Source organism: Lacerta agilis, chromosome 1 (genome assembly GCF_009819535.1).
Source record: "Lacerta agilis isolate rLacAgi1 chromosome 1, rLacAgi1.pri, whole genome shotgun sequence".
NCBI classification, from domain to species: Eukaryota; Metazoa; Chordata; class Lepidosauria; order Squamata; family Lacertidae; genus Lacerta; species Lacerta agilis.
This window is the reverse complement of record NC_046312.1, coordinates 106,327,676-106,349,420: the sequence shown is the minus strand read 5'-3', so window position 1 is coordinate 106,349,420 and position 21,745 is coordinate 106,327,676. Positions and strand designations below refer to the sequence as shown.

The 21,745-nt window shown below is 43.7% G+C and overlaps 1 protein-coding gene across 2 annotated transcripts in view; it reads left to right on the top strand.

The window, feature by feature from the left end:
* Positions 1–21,399, top strand: part of GRB14 (growth factor receptor bound protein 14) — a 43,698-nt gene extending 22,299 nt beyond the window's left edge. For both annotated transcript variants that reach the window (XM_033166222.1, XM_033166231.1), the window contains 12 exons: positions 1,791–1,947; positions 10,005–10,126; positions 11,909–11,983; positions 13,577–13,714; positions 14,782–14,892; positions 15,128–15,223; positions 16,260–16,337; positions 17,764–17,880; positions 17,979–18,048; positions 18,150–18,237; positions 19,173–19,266; positions 20,958–21,399. In XM_033166222.1, coding sequence (XP_033022113.1) covers positions 1,791–1,947; positions 10,005–10,126; positions 11,909–11,983; positions 13,577–13,714; positions 14,782–14,892; positions 15,128–15,223; positions 16,260–16,337; positions 17,764–17,880; positions 17,979–18,048; positions 18,150–18,237; positions 19,173–19,266; positions 20,958–21,104 — 1,293 coding nt within the window. In that variant the 3' untranslated portion in view covers positions 21,105–21,399. The remainder of the gene's footprint in view (positions 1–1,790; positions 1,948–10,004; positions 10,127–11,908; positions 11,984–13,576; positions 13,715–14,781; positions 14,893–15,127; positions 15,224–16,259; positions 16,338–17,763; positions 17,881–17,978; positions 18,049–18,149; positions 18,238–19,172; positions 19,267–20,957) is intronic.
* Positions 21,400–21,745: the final 346 nt, after the last annotated feature.

Genomic DNA, 21,745 nt, shown 5'->3' with positions numbered 1-21,745 from the left:
CAGCACTGAAGCGACTTTGATGAATTATGTGTTAATGTGGGTTCTGAGTTTTTCTGTAATATCCCACAAACTAAACTTGATACACAGATGCCTGAGGTCTAGACAGCTTTTCTTCATGCAAGTTGTGCGCTGCATTTGAATCTCCTCTACCATTTCTTGTGTGTAGGTGTGCGTGCGTGTTGTTAGATGCATGAGTTTTAAAAATTGCTTTAAAGATAGGATGGGAAATGCTTGGTCTGCTGCTTTGAAGTGTTTTAAGGAGGTACACATGATGCGGCGTTCCGCAACGGAGGCAATGCTTCTGTGTTTGCAACGTGGCTACAACTGTTACATCGCATGGTGCCATATCAGTGTGCTGAATCAGAGGGCAATGGGTGGAAACATGCATCATCATATCCCTTGCAGAAAAGGGCAGCGACCGACAACAGAAGTGTGAGCAGAACAACTTCCCTTTCTCAATCTCATGTGCTCTCCTGTGCCATCCTCAAATGTGATCCAAAGAGTTGGCAGGGGAACCCCCAGTACAGATTTAGGGGACAGGGGGGCAGGAGAAACCCCCTTCCCCATCAGAGTTGTTCCGCTTTCACAAAGTGATGCATTGAGTGCAATCTGTTGTGTTCTGTTCTCGTACGCACCCTTTCGTAATAATGGGCATTTTTGCTAATACTGTATAACAACAAATCTCTTTCAAATCAGAACCCAGTAAAGGCGGTGAAGGTCCTGTGTGAGTGCCTGGAAGTGGTTGGAGGATGGATGGCGGCTAACTGATTGAGACTGAATCCTGACAAGACAGAAATACTGTTTGGGGGAGGGGGACAGGAGGCGGGCAGGTGTGGAGGACTCCCTGGTCCTGAATGGGATAACTGTGCCCCTGAAGGACCAGGAGCACAGCCTGGGAGTCATTTTGGACTCACCGCTGTCCATGGAGGCGCAGGTCAATTCTGTGTCCAGGGCAGCTGTTTACCAGCTCCATCTAGTACGTAGGCTGAGACCCTATCTGCCCGCGGACTGTCTCGCCAGAGTGGTGCATGCTCTAGTTATCTCTCGCTTGGACTACTGCAATGTGCTCTATATAGTGAAGTGGTATTTAGACATTCTTAAAACAATGCTTTCAGAATTGAATACCTCCAATCTAGATCATCTGAGCCTACCTTACATACTGGGTCACATCATTGGTATTATCCTGTCCAATATTATCTGGAGCAGGGCTTGCCAATGTGGTTTCCATGTGTGTAGCCCGCAGAGGTCTTCCCCGGTGCCTACAGGGTCCCCTCGCTCATCCCTTCTCCTGCTGAAATTCGGTTTGAAAGAAACATTCTATTGTAGCCTGTAGAATAGGGTGCCATGTGTGGGCGAACGGGACCCATAACAGTTTCTACAGTTTGCAGATGTGCCCATGGGCCCCCAAAGGTTTTCCATGCTACACGTGCTTTAAATAATTGACAACCTATATTCAGGGCTTTTTTCCCAGCCGGAACTCGCCGGAACTCGGTTCCAGCACATCTCAGGTGAGTGGCGATGCCATTACAAGCGAACAAGGGAGATGTTTCTAGAAAAATAGCCCTGCCTATATTTATGTATCTGTTGGATTCCCCCCCTCCAAGTTATATCTATAGACGGTTCTTAAACCAGATGTAATTGCATCAAATATCACGCCCAGAGCAATTGTTACAGAGGAAGGTTCTCTCCATGCTGCAAGCATAAAACAGAATCACCTGCTAATGAAACCAGCATTTTCACATTTTACACGTCTGTATGTATCAGCTAATCTTCTTTTGTCTTTTTAACAGGTAATCAAAATATATAGTGAGGATGACTCTAGCAGAGCTTTGGAAGTACCAAGTGATATAACAGCCAGAGATTTGTGCCAGTTGCTCATACTAAAGAACCATTATGTGGATGATCACAGCTGGACTATGTTTGAACATCTCACTTCCTTAGGTTTAGGTAAGTACTGCTTGCTTCAGAAAGTGTGTCGTTTACAGATGTTGCTAGGGGGAGCTCCAGTTCTTTTCTGTGCCCCGGATTGCCTATTCTTCTTAATTTGACCTCTTAATATGCTCAGAGACCTAAGTTTGCATTTATATGTCATGGGCCTGTGCCCAGAGTCTCTAGAGCCACTGTTTTGTATGCTTCGCTGGGATGACTCAAACACACAGAAACACTTGCAACCAATGCAGTGCTAAGTAAGTGTCCTGCCAGTGCAAGGATTTACACTTGTGCAATGGGAGTGCATGCCCCCAAATCTTTTATAGTGGGGTGGGGGCGCAGGAAGAGGGCTGAAAGTCCTGCCATGCAAGTGTAAATCCTTGCACTGTTAGGGCAGTTCATAGAATAGTAGAGTAGGAAGGGACCCTGAGGATCATCTAGTCCAACCCCCTGCAATGTAGGAATATGCAGCTGTCCTGTACGGGGATCAAACCTGCAACCTTGGCATTATCAGCAGCACCACGCTCTAACCGAGCTATCCAGTTGCTTAGCACTGCATTGGATAGAAGCCTAAACATCATCCTATCCAGTGCTGCTTTTTGTAAGAAACAAATGTGCCAGTATTCACCATGAAGTTGCTACAATAAGTTTTGCACTTTTAACCAGTGCTTTTCTTCTTGGGAAAAAAGGTGTTGGTACTGTGTACCCTTGAATACCCCCAGAAAAAGCACTGATTCTATCCTATCTTGGGGGGGGGGGAGGCATTGTCTTCCACAGTAGGATAGGACTGTAGGATAAGAATGTACAGCTCATCCAAATATTTCCAGGTGTGTGTGTTTTCAAATAAAAAAACCAGGCTCCCAAATCTGTAAACTTGCATCCTTCATTGCACTCCAGGCTCAGCCCCAGCACAGAAAGCCAAAAATATTGCTGCAAGGACATTGTTGGCTATGCTGCAGTTACAGTAGTGTTAGCCTACTGCATATTTCAGTGTCGATAGTGAATGCCTTGTCTTCTAAATTACATTTTGTTCCACTGAAGGAGACTTGTCGGCACCCTCTTACAGGGCCATAAATTATCCTGGTGAGATTTGATTTAAAGTCCACTAAAGCAATAGTGGGGAATTCAGAACTGCGGCTGTTGAACTTCTGAAAGCCCAGATCAAACCATGCTATGCCAGCAGCGTTTGAGCTGTGCGGTTCTGAAGCTGTGTTGAATTAAGTAATAAGCATGAAAGATGGGGGAACTTTTACAGCTTGTGCTACATTAGCAATGCTTGCCCGGGCGTATTGGAGCCACAGCTTGCCGTTAGTATAATCGCTTATGAGCGGTAAGATAAGTACAGATTTTAGGTGCCAAGTAAGCCTCAGATCTAATGCTGGCTTTAAGCGTTTTCACTTATTGCACATTCTTTAAAAACGCATGAGGGGAACCTGTAGTAACAGACAGAAAAAGAGGGAATAGCATTCACCCGAGAGGTAGAACGAGAGACCATGCGTGTCTCATGGTCCTTTTTGGCTATGGTGTCAAATTGACTAGGGCTCAGTACTGTATACAGAGGTGGATTTAGATGCAACCAAGGGGAGCGCCTTTTCAAAGTCTGGTAAGCGCTTGCCCAGCTCTGTGAAGGAGGCATGAGGGCTCTGCCAAGGTCCTAGAGTCCTCCTTCCTCCTTCCCATAGCCAGGCGAGCGCTTACTGGGCTTTGAGAAGGAGTTGGGAGGGCTCTAGCACCCTGGCAGAGACTTGTGCCTCCTTCCTAAAGCCCGCAGGCTTAAGGGCACCCCATCAAATGTTGGCCTCGCACAGAGGTTCTCCCATTCATAGAATTACAGTGGTACCTTGGTTTTTGAACTTAATCCGTTCCGGGAGTCCGTTCTTAAACCAAGGCGTGCTTTCCCATAGCAGCGGGGGACTCAATTTACAAATGGAACACACTCAACAGGAAGTGGAACATGTTCTGCTTCCAAGGCAAAACCGGTACTTCCAGGTTTGCAGTATTCTTAATCCAAGTTGTTCATAAACTTGCCTTGAGAGCCAGTGTGGTGTAGTGGTTAAGAGTGGTAGACTCGTAATCTGGGGAACCGGGTTCGTGTCTCCGCTCCTCCACATGCAGCTGCTGGGTGACCTTGGGCTAGTCACACTTCTCTGAAGTCTCTCAGCCCCACTCACCTCACAGAGTGTTTGTTGTGGGGGAGGAAGGGAAAGGAGAATGTTAGCCACTTTGAGACTCCTTCGGGTAGTGAAAAGCGGGATATCAAATCCAAACTCTTCTTCTTCTACTACTAAGCTGTTCTTAAACCAAGGTACCACTGTATAGATTTGTAGAGTTGGAAAGGACCCCCAAGGATCATCCAGTCCAACCCCCTGCAATGCAGGAATCTCAACGAAAGCATCCATGACAGATGGGGCCAGCGGGTGTTGTAGTTCAGCAACATCTGGAAGGGCATCGCGTTGACTACCCCCGCATTACAGAAGTGAAATGTTTCTTTTCAGTAAGAGACGGCGAATGACGTATTTGTGTTACTTACTAGTTCAGGAATAAATAATTCATGGTAGCTGTGCTCCAAACTCTCTTATGAGCAGACCCAGCAGCTGTTCCAGTGGTTCATGAATAAAAGGCCCGAACCTATAAATCATCGCAAATTGAATATGGTGCTTCTATTTACTGCAATAATCACATGTCAGCTTTTGTAATGAGTGTGTGTGTTAAGAGTTTACACACCATGTTAATTATTAGAACGTCGCTCTTTCTGGGGTTTTGCAATGTGGTGCCAGCTGCTTTTAACACTCTAATTTGTGCAGCTGTAATATGGCCAACACGAGCCTTCTAAAATCATTTCCGTTGCTGATCATTTTTGGTCTAAATTCTCTCCACCACCACCCCGCCGCCTTTTTGTGTTTGTTTGGCAAAATGTTCCCTTGTAAGTTTTCCAGGGTTTTTACTACATGGTTTCTCTTAACCCGGAGCTTCAAAATTTCTAAGCATCGAAACCTGGCTCCTGAAAACATAAATGGAATTATGGGTAATTTTTCAGCATGCCAGGTAGCTTATTATAGTCTGCATGTTCAAAATCCAACATTTCAAGTATTCAGATTTGACAGATGTTTTAAATATTTTTAAGTTCTTTAACACCCCCACCCCCTATAACTTTTCAATGTAATTGTCCACACGCTGTGCTGAATCGGAGGATCAGGCTAACTAACCCAATGTTCCTGCTGCACTGCCCACATGTTTTCTACGCATTGGAGAGGAAATCGTGAAGCGGGCTCAATTCAGGCTGGGGATGGTGAACGATGCCTAGAACTCTTCACTGGTGCCAATGGAAAGTGCATTTGCCATTGCAAGGAATGGGGAACCTTGTGTTCCCTTCTCAGCAACCTTCCAAGGCCTGCATACCAGTGGTGGTCAGGGGCCTGGTTCAAAAGTCAGCAGAACAATGAATATAAATGCTACCTTTGTACAGCAGGTTAGATGCAGCTCTCTCTCTCTCCCTCCCCCCCTCTCTCTCTCTCTCCCACACACACACACACACACACACACACCCCTCTCTATCCAAGCATGCAAGAGGCCTTATATGCCTTTAGGCGCCAGGCGAAAACATTAGTCTTCATCCATAAACAAGTATCTGAAGGCAGCCCTGTATAGGGAAGTTCTTAATGTTTGATATTTTCTTGTGTTTTTTAATATTCTATTAAGAGCTGCTCAGAGTGGCTGGGGCAACCAAGTCAGATGGGCGGCAAACTAATAATAATAATAATAATAATAATAATAATAATAATACCAGGCCTTTGGCTGATTAAGATCTTATACCCCTTTTAAAATGTGTTTGTGGGAGAGGGGGCTATTGGTTTGTTTGGTTTTTGCTGTTGTTTTTATAATGTACTTTGTGCTTTTGTGTTGTTGTTGTTTTTTTAATGCGGTGAACCACCCTGAGATCCGCGGGTGAAGGGTGGCATGCGAATTTAATGAAGAAAAGTACATTAAAAAGATAAGTCTTATGAGAGTTCAAGGGCACACTCCAGCCAGGGGGAAAGCACCCAAGGAGAGTGCCTAGCAGGGTCAAGGAAGGGCTGCAATCCTGGGGAGAGGGGATTGTGGCCCCGGGGAGAATTCCAAGGGTTTTTGAGGGCTGCATTTGGTCCCTGGGTGTGGGGTTCCTTACCCCTGACTTGCACCACCTGTTCGGTCAGTGGAACATTATACCACTTCAGGTAACTTTATGTTCTGCTGGTGGAAGGTGCTTTTGGTCCTGCTTCTCTTCTCCAGTTCCATGTACGGAAGCTGATCAGATGAGCAGTTGAATCTTATTTTCACGGCAGCCTCTTCCATTGTACCTCAGGGCAACTGGGCTAGCTTAGGGGGCACAGGGGAAGACTCTGCAGAGCTCACAGCTGTGTCCTCCAGGGCCTTCCTGCCCACCACTGCTCCTTGTCACCCACAATCTGCTGCCTGAGGCAGCTTCCTCACTCTGCCTAATGGCAGGGCCGGCAGTTTCAGGACTGCTATAAATCTTAAGCTGTTAAATTTGCACAGTACAGCAACGTTTCATTTTTATACCGTAACCCGCCTTGCGATCTTTGGATAAAGGGCGGCATATAAATACAGGGGTATTAGAGACGCTTCAGGTTACAGACACTTCAGGTTACAGACCCAGAAATGGTACCTTGGGTTAAGAACTTTGCTTCAGGATGAGAACAGAAATCGCGCAGCAGCAGCAGCAGCGGGAGGCCCCATTAGCTAAAGTGCTGCTTCAGGTTAAGAACAATTTCAGGTTAAGGACGGACCTCCGGAACGAATTAAGTACGTAACAAGAGGTGCCACTGTAAATTAAATAAATAAAGGGAGGGAGGAAAATATTCACTGCTGCCTGTGTGAGGGCTTTGAAGAGAGAGAGAGAGAGAGAGAGAGAGAGAGAGAGAGAGAGAGAGGGGGGGGGGTTAATACTTTCTTTTGCATATATGTGTGTGGAACGTTGATGTGCCCACTAGGTGTCGCTGTTGTTTATAACTTACAGATACTAACTTTCAGCAAGGGACCCAAGTGCAGAATTTCAGTAATTCATGGTTTCTACTGGCATTGGTTGTTTTTTAGTTTTTTGAATTAGTTGAAGCCTGAAATGGTAAAACTCAAGTTAACCATGTGTTTCATACCATTCCAGGAGTTTGGCCATCATCACTCCAATAGTGGTACAGGAAGGTTGTTGTTTGTTTGTTTGTTTATTAATATATTGCCCTTCATCTGAAGGTTCACAGCATTAAAATGCGGAAGGAAAGAACTATGTACACCATCTTGAGGTCCTTGAAGGAGGTGGTATCTAAATTCAACTAACCAGTCCACAAGGGAGCATTCATTCAAAATATCACACCAAATGAACACATTTGCAACCCCCACCTTTCATGTTTTATTGCCGCTACAGATTCCCCCTCCCCACCTCCCAAAACATAGCTTCTTCTCGATTGAGGTTCTCCCCAAATAGATGCGCGGAGAGTGTGGGGCTTATGTACTAGGAAGCAATATAACTACTCCCTGTCTAATTACACCATTAATCTTCCCTGTGTCTTGCCCATGGGAATCACAAATGGGGAAAACGCCACTCCATGAGACCTTGTGCTTTTTAAAAACAATACTATAAACATGCTTGACCAGAGCCATTGATGCAAGAAACAAAAATAAATGGATTTAATTCATGACTCACTATAATTAGATACAAGTTGGGTATAAGAGAGCAGATGGAGGGAATAACTACAGACAGTGCTGTGCTGGAATCTATCCTCCAGTTTCTCTAATGTCTTCTTCGCCTTCAAGAGAGGTTTCCATTTTTCTACATTCTCAGAGGGCACTTCAGAATTTCTTTAGAATTTCTGTGGGTGTGCATTTTCAGCTTTCCCAATTCTTCCAATGTGGCCAAGAGAGTTATATGGTTTTTTTTTTTTTTAACTTTTGGGCAAATCTTTCCCCAGCTCTCTGCAGGGCCTTCCTGGAAGCTTGTGGGCACCAGTCACAAAATGGCTGCCATGGGGGCATGTCATAACACAAAATGGCTGCCACATCAAAAAGAACAGGGAAGGAACCAGGACCACAAAATGGTGCAGGCATCCCTTTCTCTCACTTTCCCCTCAGTTGGGTGGGGATAGAAAACCGCCAGCACACTTGCTCACAAAGAGAAGCCCTTTCCACACTTCCTCTGTTCAGAACAGAAGGGAGAGAAGATGTCTAGCCCCTGCTTCTAGTGAAATGTAGGGGGACGTGTTCCGTGTAGGAGAGATCAAGCCAGATCAGACAGGAACTGAGCAAGAAGAGCACAAGTCTCTTATGCATTGTGGGGGTATTTACTGAAACATCTTGTGGGCCCTACAGAAGGTACTGGTGGGCACAGAGGAGCCCATGGAGCCCATTGCCAAGCAATGGTGCAGGTTATCCAAAGAGCTTCTAGAATTTTCTTTCAAGGTGTGGCTTTCAAAATAAGTACAGTTTGGCATCTCTTGGGCATTGTTCCAGAGGCGGAATTTGATGGAATTAGCTTCAGTTGTGATAAACATGATGAAACACTCCATTAGAAAATTATGGCGTAGAATAGGCTTGCACAAAACCTGAGGCCGCGCAGTGAATGCAGCCTGCTAACAAAGCACTGTGGCCTGCATTTCTCTGCTCTTCTTCCCTGCAGGCAGCAAAGAATGGGAGTTTTCATGAGTCCCTGGTAGACCACCATATACAACTGTATTTAACTTGATAGGTCATTAGATGTATAGACCTGGCTTGGGGTCTGTACCATGAATTCTTTCTGATGTTCTTTCACCATAGCTGTCAACCTTCCCCCTTTTTTTGCAGTGGGAAACAGCACTAGAATAAGGGAATTTCCCGCAAAAAGGGGGAAGTTGACAGCTGTGTCTATCACTCTTCTTTATTCTGGCAATTTTGTTAATTGATTGAAAAGCATTTTCATGTACTGGGTGACCAAGAATGCTGTTGTAATTTCGTAAATTTGATGTAGCTTTTGTTTTTGTAGGAAATGGAAAATTGCTCAAACCATGTTGTAGATATCAGCTCTGATTCCAAGATGATGATAGATGATGATGACTGTTCATTTAAATAATCCGTAATGCAGTCAGCTGAAGGGTTAATATATTCTCTTGAGAACAGCCATGAAACATTAAAACAAAAAAACTTTCTGCACCTTCCAAGCCTGCAAATGGTGGCATTTTCATAAATGTCACTTTGAAATCCATGTAACCACACTTAAATGTCAGACCAGTTTGAAAGCTTTCTTTAAAGTCTTTAAAGAAGCATATTTTGAGACATGGCTCAGTCTTTGGCGTGGTTTTTCAATCTCTCTGCTGCCATGAAAATTAAATGTATCTTTTGCAGCAAAGTGGTCTTCGTTATGCCAGGTTGATATCTAGCTACCAGTGTGAATTTATTTGAGCAAGTGTATGACAGGAGATGCGGGTGTTCTGCATAGCGACTTGTCTCGTTCACATGCAGATATGCGGATTTGGTGCATATCATTTTTAGATTTTGTCGTTGTGGAATGTTTGCTTGGTTTACTCAGTGAGTGGGGGGTAAAAGTATTAAATGAGTAGTAGCTGGAGCCAGCCGTGCCAATGGACAGTGTTCCATTGCCAGAGTTGAAGAAAAATTCCACAACCAGCCTGGTCGGCATCTGTATGTGGAATGGGCCAGGGCTGCCATCTTGTTTTTTGCCTCAGGCAACAAAATGGGCCAGCCCTGGTCGTAGTTAGATTAATATTGTACATAGAGTGTCAGACATCTTTCATTGAGCCAAACTACACACATTGTCATACCCCTAGGGACATATTCATGCCAGCCCAGATGCAGGACCTACCCTGTTTGTCCCTGCTTTCATCTTCCTTCCTTCCTTCCTTCCTTCCTTCCTTCCTTCCTTCCTTCCTTGTCATTAATTCCTTTCTTGCCTTCCAGCCCTTTTCAAAAGTTTCACAACAGCTGCTGCAGTATCATTATATTGAGTGGCTTATACAAATTCTTGCATTTTACCACTGGAGGTGAATTAATTTAGGAGAATTGCTAGGATTTATGTTTCTTTTCTTACACAGAGAGAATAATTGAAGACCATGAAATGATGATTGAAATCCAGTCAAGATGGGGAATTGAAGAAGGCAATAGATTTTATTTTAGAAAAAATTATGCCAAATACGAGTTCTTCAAAAACCCTGAGGTAAGTCATGATTGTATCTTGATTTGATTCAATTACTAATCTTTTATATTCATGGTGGCTAGTCATCAGTTAGGGCACCCAGTTAAAACCAGACTATTGTCAAGAAATGTAACTAACTGTAAAAAAAAAAAGGTAAAGGACCCCTGGATGGTTAAGTCCAGTCAAAGGTGACTATGGCGTTGCGGTACTCATCTCACTTTCAGGCCGAGGGATCCGGCGTTTGTCCACAGACAGCCTTCTGGGTCATGTGGCCAGCATGACTAAACTGCTTCTGGTGCAACAGAACACCATGAGGGAAACCAGAGCACACGGAAACACCGTTTACCTTCCCGCCACAGCGGTACCTATTTATCTACTTGCACTGGCGTGCTTTCGAACTGCTAGGTTGGCAGTAGCTGGGACAGAACAATGGGAGCTCACCCTGTCACGGGGATTTGAACTGCCGACCTTCTGATCGGCAAGCCCAAGAGGCTAAGTGGTTTAAACCACAGTGCCACCCACGTCCCATTGCATACACACACACATCCACACCCTGATAACATGGATATAATTCCAGGCACCGAGGGTCAGCTGAAACAAGTTTCTGCCAAATACCTAACAAGGCAACACAGTATTAGAATAAGTGGAAGAAGTGGCAGGGCGTTTGGGCTCTGTTGAGTTACTTTATTTTACTTATTGCTGCCGCTGTTCAGTGTTCTCAAACGGAGTATATCAGGCTTGCAAATAGTTCTGCAAAGCTGTTCCCATTAGTACTAGCCCATGCCACTGCCTGAATATGGGGTGGCCACATGCATGTTGCCCCACCCCCTGGTAGGGCCCATAGTCAGACATCTCCCCACTTACGTGGGGGTTGCTTTCCCAGGTACTGCACATATACGTGAAATTGTGTATTGTGGGGAACACACTCTTAAGAAGCCTGTAAACACCCTTTGAACCTCTGGAAACCCTTGAAGGTGTTGCATAGGTTCCTGGGATTGCTAGCTGTTTTCCTGTTCTTTTTGTGCCATTTTTGCAGTTTCCCCACTCTTTTCAGGCCCTTTTGCGCCTTTTTTCAAGTTTAAACTGATTTGTTAAATTATTTCCCGGCGCCGCACATATATATGTGGTCGCCTGCAAAAGTGGAGAGACACCTGTGTATTCTACCAGAACGTGGCAGCTTTAGATATCTCTTCGAGAGAGAACCCTGGTTACATATGGCTCAACAAATCCACCCAAGGACTAATCCTCTTGATGTTCTGAATGCCGTGGAAGACTCTCCGTTTATTATCAAGAGTAAGGCATTAAGAACACCGGGTGTTGTCTTTAGTCAGATTATTTCTCTAGCTATCACTATTATCATTCATTTCATTCCTATAGCACTTTATACATTTAAAATCTCAGAGCAGTTTAGAACACATTAAAGCATCAAATAAAACAATCCAGATAAAAACGTTACTGAAGAAACTCAAATATAAAGTGTAGCCCAGTTTTGTCTATTCTGGTTGCAACCACTGGTTCAGAGCCCAGGCAACTCTCACTATTTGATCCTTTTAACTGGACCTGCCAGGATTCAAACCTGGGTCTTTCTGCATTCAGAGCATGTGATCTACCACTGAGCTTTAGTTCTTCAGGGTATAAGCTGATACTATAAGGCCTTGTTTTCAGGCAAGGGCAACTACTGATGTTCTTATTTTACAAGATTGCTCATAAACAGGAAATGAAACCTAGGTCTTCTAACTAAATGTGGTGTGCATCTGGGAATGTTTCCTGAACCCTTCTAGTACTTTGTTTTTTCTTTAACAGACTTTCTTCCCTGAACACCTGATATCCTTCTCAAATGAGATAAATGGAGCCATGAGCCACACGCAGATATTGCAGGTGAGATGTTGATGTTTTAAAAACGGGACTGCTCAGCTGAGTGTGTCTGAAAATCTCAAGCATTGCCTTTGTTTGACAGAACAATAGGCCAGGCATGGCCAAGCACTGATAAGGACGGCATGGTCCCTATTCCCCAAATTTAAGTGCTTTATAAAACAAACCTCCTTCTTCACTCTCACATTCTGCTCTACAGGGAGTTCTGGTTTAAGGATAGCCAGTGATGGCTGGTGCTCATTAGAAATGTTAAAACAGAAGGCTGGGTGACCATCAGTGAATGGTGTTTTAGCCCATGACCGGCAGAGCCAACTAATTCTAGTTTTCTCCTCATCCTCTGCCCTGCTGAGTTCTACAAGGAGCAACATTGGGACTAAGGAGGAAGAGGGAGCTGACACGTAGTACCGGTGGCATCGCGTGTGGGGGCACAGGGGCAGTTAGGGAGTGCAAGATTTCAACATCCAGTGCTGCTTCAATAGAGTTGCATGCTTGCATTGCTGGGCTCTGTTGAAAACGGCTTCTCCATGTGAACCAGGAAGTGACCTCTCCAGGCAACAGAACGACTTTTTATATCTGTGGCTGCGATCTCTTTGGTGACAAGGACGCCATTAGGCAGTTGAACGTGCATGTGTACTCCATCCATTTCCCTCCATCCATTCCCCCTCTGCGCAGTCCCAGGCTCTGGTAACCCACGCTACGCCACTGGATAGTACCACCCCCAGGACAGGCAGGTGTGGGCAGGCTGAGGTTGGTGGGGCAGTGCCCCATTCAGTGTAACGGACCAGCCTCCACTGAATAGTTTTCACATTATTTCACCACTAGAAGTCATTTGAATAAGATAGCCTGTTCCATGTGTCTGCCAACCTAATTGTTCTCACAGGTGGACTCCTAGACAGGAGCTGTGAAACAGATGATGAGATACATACAGGCTTGGTTTTAAAAAAAATATACTTTTGTCAGCCTCAGTTATTTACATGCTAAAGAGAAAGGGGGGAAAAAACTTGGAAAAAGGTGTACTTTTTGCTGCGAAGATCGGGTCTGTATTTTTCCACTAAGGGGACATCAAAGGTAAGGTTGGCAAATGTGTAGAGCTAAGTAAAAACAAGTAAAATAAGAACAATAGCAAAAGCCCTGCTTTGCGGGATCAAAACAAAGGCCCAGCTGGTCCAGCATCCTATTCTCACAGTGGCCAGCAAGAAGCCTCTGAGAAGTCCACAAGCAGGACCTGAACAAAACTTTCCCCAGTTGTGACTCCCAGCTACTGGAATGCAATGTCACGGCTAGTGGCTAAATATCAGTATGCTGAAACAGCAGGCTACCATACCCTTAGTAACATTAGAAGCGTGCAAAGTGTTTTCAGAGTGTGTGGAAGATCTGAGGTCGATTCGCAAAAAGCTTAGCAATATAGGAAAAGCAAATAAGGTGTTCCGTTTCAGTCAGATTAGCAGCCGAATTCCCACAGGCTTCTTAGAACTCACACTCCTCGCCTGTCAGTGCAGTCCGAAGCTATTCCAGAGCTCCCAGATATGCACAGGAAGGAGTAGCTGGATAAAGGTCTGTTCCTGTTGGATTCAAAGTAGTATTTTTTTCCCCTTTCAGATGTTTTTAAGTTCCAGTACATACCCTGAAATTCACAGTTACTTACATGCTAAAGAGCAAGGGAAAAAAACCTGGAAAAGGATGTACTTTTTGCTGCGAAGATCGGGTCTGTATTTTTCCACTAAGGGGACGTCAAAGGTAAGGTTGGCAAATGCTAGAGCTCAGTATGCATCATATATTCTCTCCACAGTAAGGGATAGTTTTGTCCTCCTTAAGTCCTGTTGAAAAAACCAAGCTCCCCCTTCCTCAAGTTTTGTTGTTGACTGTCAGGGAACTGTCCCCGGCTCAGCGCAGGGTGGTGGAAGGGCTCTCGGGATGCTACAGAGAGCTTCAGCGCCACTTGACCAGTAGCACCTCCTCGTCCAGCGGAGGGAGCAGCGAGGCCTCCAGTGGGGAGGGGCAGGCAGCTGAGGAGCTGGAGAGCCGAGGGTCTGGGGATGTTGGAGAGACCCTGCACTCCTCTCGCTCAGCGGGCAAGGAGGGAGACACGCTATTTCCGTCGCCCCAAGTATGCAGAGGGGTGAAACGAAAAGAGGGGAGGCGGAGATTTCGTATACCGAAACTCTTTATGTTGGGGTCAGAACCAGAAGGGGCCACTCCCGGATTCTGCAGACGGTTGATACAGACATGAACTTTTTAGCTCTGCACTGTACATAGTATGCACAATAAAACTACTAAAGAAACAGCTGGAGTTTTGCCTGGTTACTCATGAGCAACCACCCAAGTACCTTACATTGATGCTGAAAAGAGAAGACATTTATGGTGCAGGCAGGCATGGAACGGGCTATGGTTCTTTGTTTGTTAATATTCAAATAAATGAAAGTGGTTTTTATAACTTGCAGAGTTGAATTGTTAGCATGTCTTTTTTAAATAGACCGCTAAACAACTGCAGGGCACTTAGTCGGTGAAGGCTGGCCTAGGCGTTACACTGGTTTTGGCTGTAAGTTGCTTTGAGTTGCCTTTGGCAAAAGAAATCGACTAATAAATTCACAAAGGATAATAATAAATGGGTGTTGATCAAAATCTTTTCACTTCAGAAAAGTAAATTGTCGCACCTTACATTGAAACAACTTTCTTTTATCATTTAGATTCTGACTTGGGGAATTATATACTTTAAAGAACGGTCTCTCTCCCCCCACCCCCCTTTTTGGTGTAAACAATTTAAGAAGATGTCCATAATAGTTTTATATTGCTCTTCCTTTTAGGAGCCAAGGCACCTGCAGCTTTTCAGTGAATTCAGCAGTAGTGACATATATGTGTCTTTGACAGGCAAAAAGATATCTGGAGTGCCAGTCAGCTATGGGTTCTGCTTTAAGGTAAATGCCTAACCGTTTTGATAATAAATAAAACTCATTTTTTTGTGAGGAGGGGGAGGATTTATTTACTTCCGTTATAAAAATTGGCACCAGGAAAAATAATATTGAAATTAATTTTCTTTTTAAAAAAAATGATATTTTGATTATGAAATGGGAGAATTAGTGGCCTTTATTTCAACAGGTATTGCCTTCAAGATATGAATTAATGCTAAAACAATATGCTGTGGCCTTCTAGCCTCAGAAAGCAGGAGGAGCCAGAGACCTGAAACAACTTTATGCAGAAAGTGAACAAAATAGGACCTGCTGGGTGACAGCAATTCGGTTGCTTAAGGTAAATGTCCTCCTCTCCTATTAATTGTCTTCGCCAGTTATTTCTGTATACAAAATGCCTCGTTCCTCTTTTACAGCCTCTGGGTAAAAATGGTATTTTCAGTCTCCTTAAGCTCTGTGTTTTCTGTTTTTACATAACGCACTTTCCATCATAAATTTTATGTTTCCAGGGCGGCCAACAGTGTAGTAAGAAACAATAAAAATAGAAAATGATCAAGCCTATAAACTAAGACAGCAGACTAAACAGCGGCAACCCATGTGAATAGACAGTAAAATAAAAACTTCCTAAGTTAAAAAGAGTAACCTTAGCGGTTCTTATACTTATCAGCTGGGGGGGAAAAGTTATTCAGCCCCCTTTTGTGCTTGTGTATGACTCTTAGTTACCCTTTAATGATTAAAGCATATACACACGCCAAATAAAAAGTTTAGTAATGGTTACTATTAATAAAGGGTCTTGAAAGTAAGACCCTCTAACTTCAGCGGGGCTTGCTCCCTAGGAATTAATTTTAGGATTGCAGCCACTCAGGCTTACTTGCCAATACAGGTGAATTTTACAGTGCGATTAAGAAGGAAGTTTAGAAATTATATCACATGCCATGCTAAACAGTCCCCCAATCCCCAGGGGAAATTTCCATGGGTTGCAGAGGAAATGGTGAATGGGGCAGATCCGGGGCCATGAACTCTGTTTTGTTCCTGGAAGGGGGCGAAGAGGATCCAAATCTATATGGCTGGCTACTGTTGGAGGAGAATGCTGGCGTAGGTTGACAGCTTGGTTTAATCCAGTTTTTCTGTTCTTAAATATATATTTTTTAAACTCCCTGCAACATCCTTATCTTGGAAACAGAAAAGTAGCTACCTACTAACTACTTCAAAGTTTTTTGTTTTTTTTTTAAAGGGGGTGGGCAGATTATGGGAAGAGGCAAAGTGTGATGGAAATCACCCACTTTGTGCTTTGCAGAATTCACTACTGAGTACTTTCTGACTGTTGATCTTGAAATCCACAAGACTGTAATAGCTCTTATCCTTCTTCTTTGTAGTATGGGATGCAGCTTTACCAGAATTACATGCATCCCTACCAAGGTAGAAGCGGGTGCATTTCTCTGAGCACACCTGTGGTAGGTACCTCTCAGCTCATATGAAGCAATACTGATCCACAAAAGCTGGCCTGCTGCTTTCTCCCAGCCCCCACCCTGCCCTAGTTATCCACCGGGTTTTCCATAGTATTGCAATAGCATTACATTTATGCTGTAATCTGTTCTCGGGGCATCCCATTGCCTGCAAAGATTATTTAGTATTTTAATTCATAGTATTTCTGTGACTATTTTAATTCACAGTATTTCTGTCGAAGGTGTTAAACTAACCATAGCACCCTGCTCCCCTTACATGCACCATGCACAGGATCATATGGATGAACCTCAGTGAGATACTTTCATCCATTTTGATATGTGCCTGCATCTTAGCACCTGCTGAAAAAAAGTATTTGGGCTGCTTCTTTATAGAGTGCAATGCAAACTCTACAAAAGGGGGGGACAGTTTCTATATCTCTGAGCTAGACAAGCTTTGGGGGGGGGGGGCCCAAGGCCCACATGCAGCGGTGGGTAAAGGGGGGTACAGTCACACACACACATAACCTCACACACGTATAAACATGCACACACAACCATTCCCCCCTCTTGTGCACTAATACAGTGTTTTACCTGCCTCAAAATGCTCCTGATGCCACCAAGATAGTTGTCTGCAGTGATCTTGGCTATATGGGGAGCACTGCTGCTGTCGGGAGAGGTGTTTAATGTTTCCCAGTGGAGAAAAGGTTACTCTCCCTGTGCCGAAATCAGTGGTGCTACCTGGATGATGATACCCCACCTGAAGCGACGGCACCTAGAGTGACCGAGGGCTACATCTAGCTCATGTGTTGCCCACCTGTGCCCTCCGTGGGCCATCTCTGTATTCACTTACTTACCTGGCTCAGAATAAGCTCTTAGGATCCATCACGTTCCAGCAAGAGATAGGTCAAGACCACTTAGCTGCCGGACATAGATAATTCTTTTTACAACTTTTGCCATCATCCTAATACCATTTAAATAGGTGGCCCTCCTCAGACAGGCGTTTATTTCTTCTTTGAGCTTTTGCTTCCCACTGTTGCAGCAGCTGTCAGAAAGTTATCTCGCCCATTTTTATATTAACTACCATAAAAATCCTCCCCGTAGATATACGAGCAGAATTGTTACGGTGTCGAATAAGCAGAGAGCGGAGTGTAAACCCTCTTAAATATATATGAAATATCTTTTCTTCTGATCTTGATAACTGGATAATCCCTCAGGACATATTTATTGCAATATATATACAGAACACTTTTGCCTTATTCTTAATATACTTTCCGACTGGCTAATCAATAGATGCAAAGATTATTATTGCTCTGAGAATGGTTCAGGGAGAAGCCAAATGCTGTTTCTAAAACAGAACACTGAGGAGATATTGTGTAATGTTTCGGTCAGTAATGTTTTTAAATGGATTTCTCCCCCCCCCTTTTCTTTTTTGTAGAGAAGTGTTTCAGAGAATTCTCTAGTGGCCATGGACTTCACAGGACATAAACCCAGAGTGATTGAAAACCCCACAGAAGCCCTTTCAGTTGCAGTGGAAGAAGGATTAGCATGGCGGGTAGAAAAAAAAAGTTCATTACAATGGGTTTTTTTCTGTTGGTTCCCCCCCCCCTTCTTATGAAATATTTACGATTTTCTTTCTTTCTTCCCACATAGAAAAAAGGGTGCCTGCGACTTGGTGTTCACAGTAGTCCAAGTGCTCTGCAGAATGTGTCATCGAATATAGGTATGTACCATTCAGTGGGTCTCATGGGATGCAACGCTACTGTCGTACACAAAAACGATCCTAGTAAGAATTTCCTCTCCCCTTTTTTGTTGATGCTTCAGCCATACACAGTTCACAGCCGTGGTTTCACCATAAGATCTCTAGAGATGAGGCGCACCAACTAATTTTGCGACAAGGGCTGGCAGATGGGTAAGAGTTGCAACCACCACCACCACCATAATCATTATTATTAATTAAAATCGGACTAACCGTTAGCTGCTTGAGCAGTCAAATTGTTCTCATGAGCCGCGATGAGAAAACGAAATTGGACATAACAGGCAGATGATACGCTAGTGGCTGCCTTGAAAGCATGTACAGGTGGTCCTAAATTTGGCGAGAGAGTTTGTGGCACCAGCTTGGATGTTTGTACCTTTCTGGATACAGTCGTACTTTGGAAGTTGAATGGAATCTGTTCCGGAAGTCTGTTCGACTTCCAAACTGTTCGGAAACCAAAGTGTGGCTTCTGATTGGCTGTAGGAAGCTCCTGCAGTCGAATGGAAGCCGTTCCGGACGTTTGGCTTCCGAAAATCGTTCAAAAACTGGGTTTCACATCTGGGTTTCAATTGCTTGGGAGCCGAAGCATTTGAGATCCAAGTTACGACTGTATTTTATGTTTTCCTAAATTTAGTGTCCTCGATCAGGACACTATACTTCTGTTAATGCAGCTTAGAATAGCAGCCCACCCTAACAGGACCACTGAGCCTCTCTTGACATGTTTGGCCCTGCCTCTGCGTTCCCATTATCTTTCTTGGCAAATGGTGGAATTGGGACCAAAAAGTTGCCGAGAGAACACATCGATCTTGGATAACTGGTGAATGTTTGGTTCAGGTTTCATTCTTTGGCCACTAGATGGGGTGCTGAAATACAGGGATATTAAGAGAGGTTGAGAACGCATTTATTTATTGCTGTCGCAGATTTACCAGTTAAGTAGATAGAATAATGTCTCTTTGCCGTGGACAAGTACATTTTTCTGTCCCTAAACTTTGATGCTTGTTAATGAAAGCTACAAAACTTAACTCAGCACTGCCACGCTTTCAAAATGCTTGATATTCGTTTCTTTCTTTTCCTCCTCCTTCTCCCCCTAGTGTTTTCTTGGTACGGGATAGCCAGAGTAACCCCAGAACCTTTGTGCTGTCACTGAGCCATGGATTGAAAATAAAGCACTTTCAAATTGTACCCGTAAGTATAGCCAGCAAGTTTCTGGGCCGGTAGTATATATTCCCCCCCCCCCCAAATGGTTTTTATACTACTGCCAAAACGGTGGCATGCCTCTTGGTAATTCATTCTGTTTCTAATGGCTAAAACCTGCTGCTTACAGTATTCTGTGAAGTAGGGATGGTTTGAGAATTAAAAGCTCCCACACATGAAAATGGAATTCTAATGGAACTCCTCACGATAGTCTCTGCATTCTCTTAAATCCAAATGCTAGTGTGTGTATGTTTGTACACAAACACATATTTTTTTTGAGTGTTATCTAGTTTAAAATTATGGTGTTTTGCACATATTAATTAATTAATTAATTAATTAATATAGTATTGTGAGTTTCCTTGAAAGATTTGTTTCCCCCCTAAAAGGTAGGATAGAAATCTATTAAATAATACTTGTGTGTGTGTGTGTGTGTGTGAGAGAGAGAGAGAGAGAGAGAGAGAGAAAGAATATGAATGTATGTATACATGCTCTCTTTCAGATTATAGGCCTGTCGTTCTAGTTTTATTTTTCTTCCCATATGTTTTGAGTGTCCTGGGACTTGGTAGAATCTGTTGAGAGTCAAAAGGCAAGCACAACTTCCATATATTTTATCAGAAGACGGGGCAGGATTCGTAAGCAAAAGGGGAATGTTTTAAAAACACAGTGAGTCAGAATGAACACTCAAAAAAGACAGGTCTTTACCACTATATTAACACAGCAATGATATAATGCCTGTTTGGAAGTAAGTCCCATTGAAGTCAATGGAGCTTCTAGGTTAAGTAGGTATAGTTAAGCAGCCTAGTTCTGCACCATGAAAGGCTAGAATGGGTGACTGGAAAACATTTTTAAAGCTAAGGACTCCCATGTGCTTCATTTGCTTTGCCTGTTGCTCCTGTTAGACATGGGGATTGGCAAAATGGAGCTATCCAAGGAACTGAGGCCCAATTTTGCAGATGCTGGAAGTCTGCCCTGTGGCTTTCGAGACTTTGCTCATCCCTCCTAATATATTTTCAGCAGTATCGGATCTCTGGATAAGCTTCCCGCATTGTGCCATTCTTCTGCCTGGTATATGCAAGGGCTTCCAGAGTTAAAGCAAAGCGTATTCAAATCTATCTCTTTGTTTTCGGATTTATGGCTTACCTTCTTGCCTCAAGGTGACAAAGGCAAATAATATTAACCAGTAGAACATCACAAAAACGAAGAAGCAAATCAGTGACAATGGGCAAAAACCTTCAAAGCAATATATTCCCCCCTTCTTTATTATTTGTCTTAGGACTGCAGCATTTAAGTGATTAGCTTCCAGTGTTTTGTTGAGAAGCTATGGCACATCACAGAAAAAGAGGGGCACATATTCTTGTTGCCTTGGCAACACAAGGGTGTGCTTCCTTCCCCCTGCCCCCCATCCCCCAGAATGGGCAAATGTTGCTCAGCTTTGCGATGCCCCTTCCAAGGTTTTTGCAACATGGAGATCCAACATCACAGCCTGCAAATGAGGCTCCAAAATTATGGGAGCTGATCTTCAGGTGTTAGAGAATCTAAAGTCCCAATCTATACTTGGTCTTGATGTTCTTATTGGCAAGTGAGTATCCACTTAACCATCATCGCAGAGGCTGGATGAATGAAATAAGGATTGCAGAGCACAATGGAAATTATTGTTGATGTGGTGTTTCCTCTTCTTGCAGTTGGAAGAGGAAGGCAAGCTGTTTTATACGCTGGATGATGGCCACACCAGATTTTCTGATCTCATTCAACTAGTGGAGTTCTACCAGCTCAATAAAGGCATCCTACCTTGCAAGTTAAAACATTACTGTGCTCGAATTGCATTTTAACCAAAATGTTAACACCTCACCAAAGCCTCGTAGGATAGAAAGGCTGAATGTTCCTTTTGACAAAGAAGTTTTGTAAATGAAGGGAGTAAACAAAAAGCCAGTGAATGTAAAATTCAGCTTGCAAAGAAGGATTTGTATTCACCATAGCAAAACAAAATCCAGTACTTTCGTGTTAGAGTTGGCTAATCAACAGTTGATCTTCCAAAAAATGAATCTGAAGCTGAAATTGTAACGCTGCAATCCTAGGGAGTATTTTTCAAATGCCAATAAATGTCTTTTTCACTAGTTTCCTTTATCCCTTTCAAGGTGTGTCTCATTTTAAGGCAAATCCTTTTTACACAATTATTGTAAACCATTAAAAAAACGCAAACATGTTGGTGGGGTGCAATGAGACCAATCGGCATGCCACACATTTTTTGCACTGTATTTTTGGATTCTGTTTCAAAGTTTGCCAGTTGAATCTTCAACAGGTTTGGAAAATGGTGGGAGTAAAGTGGCAAAATTTTGGGCAGCAGACTGGCGCACCGTTCTTTCCTTTTTTTATGGAGAGATCATGCATGGGTGAACAGAAGCACGCATTTGTGGAAAGGGTGAGGAGTAATGACGTCGTCCAGTGATGTTCTTTGTTCAGGCACCCACTG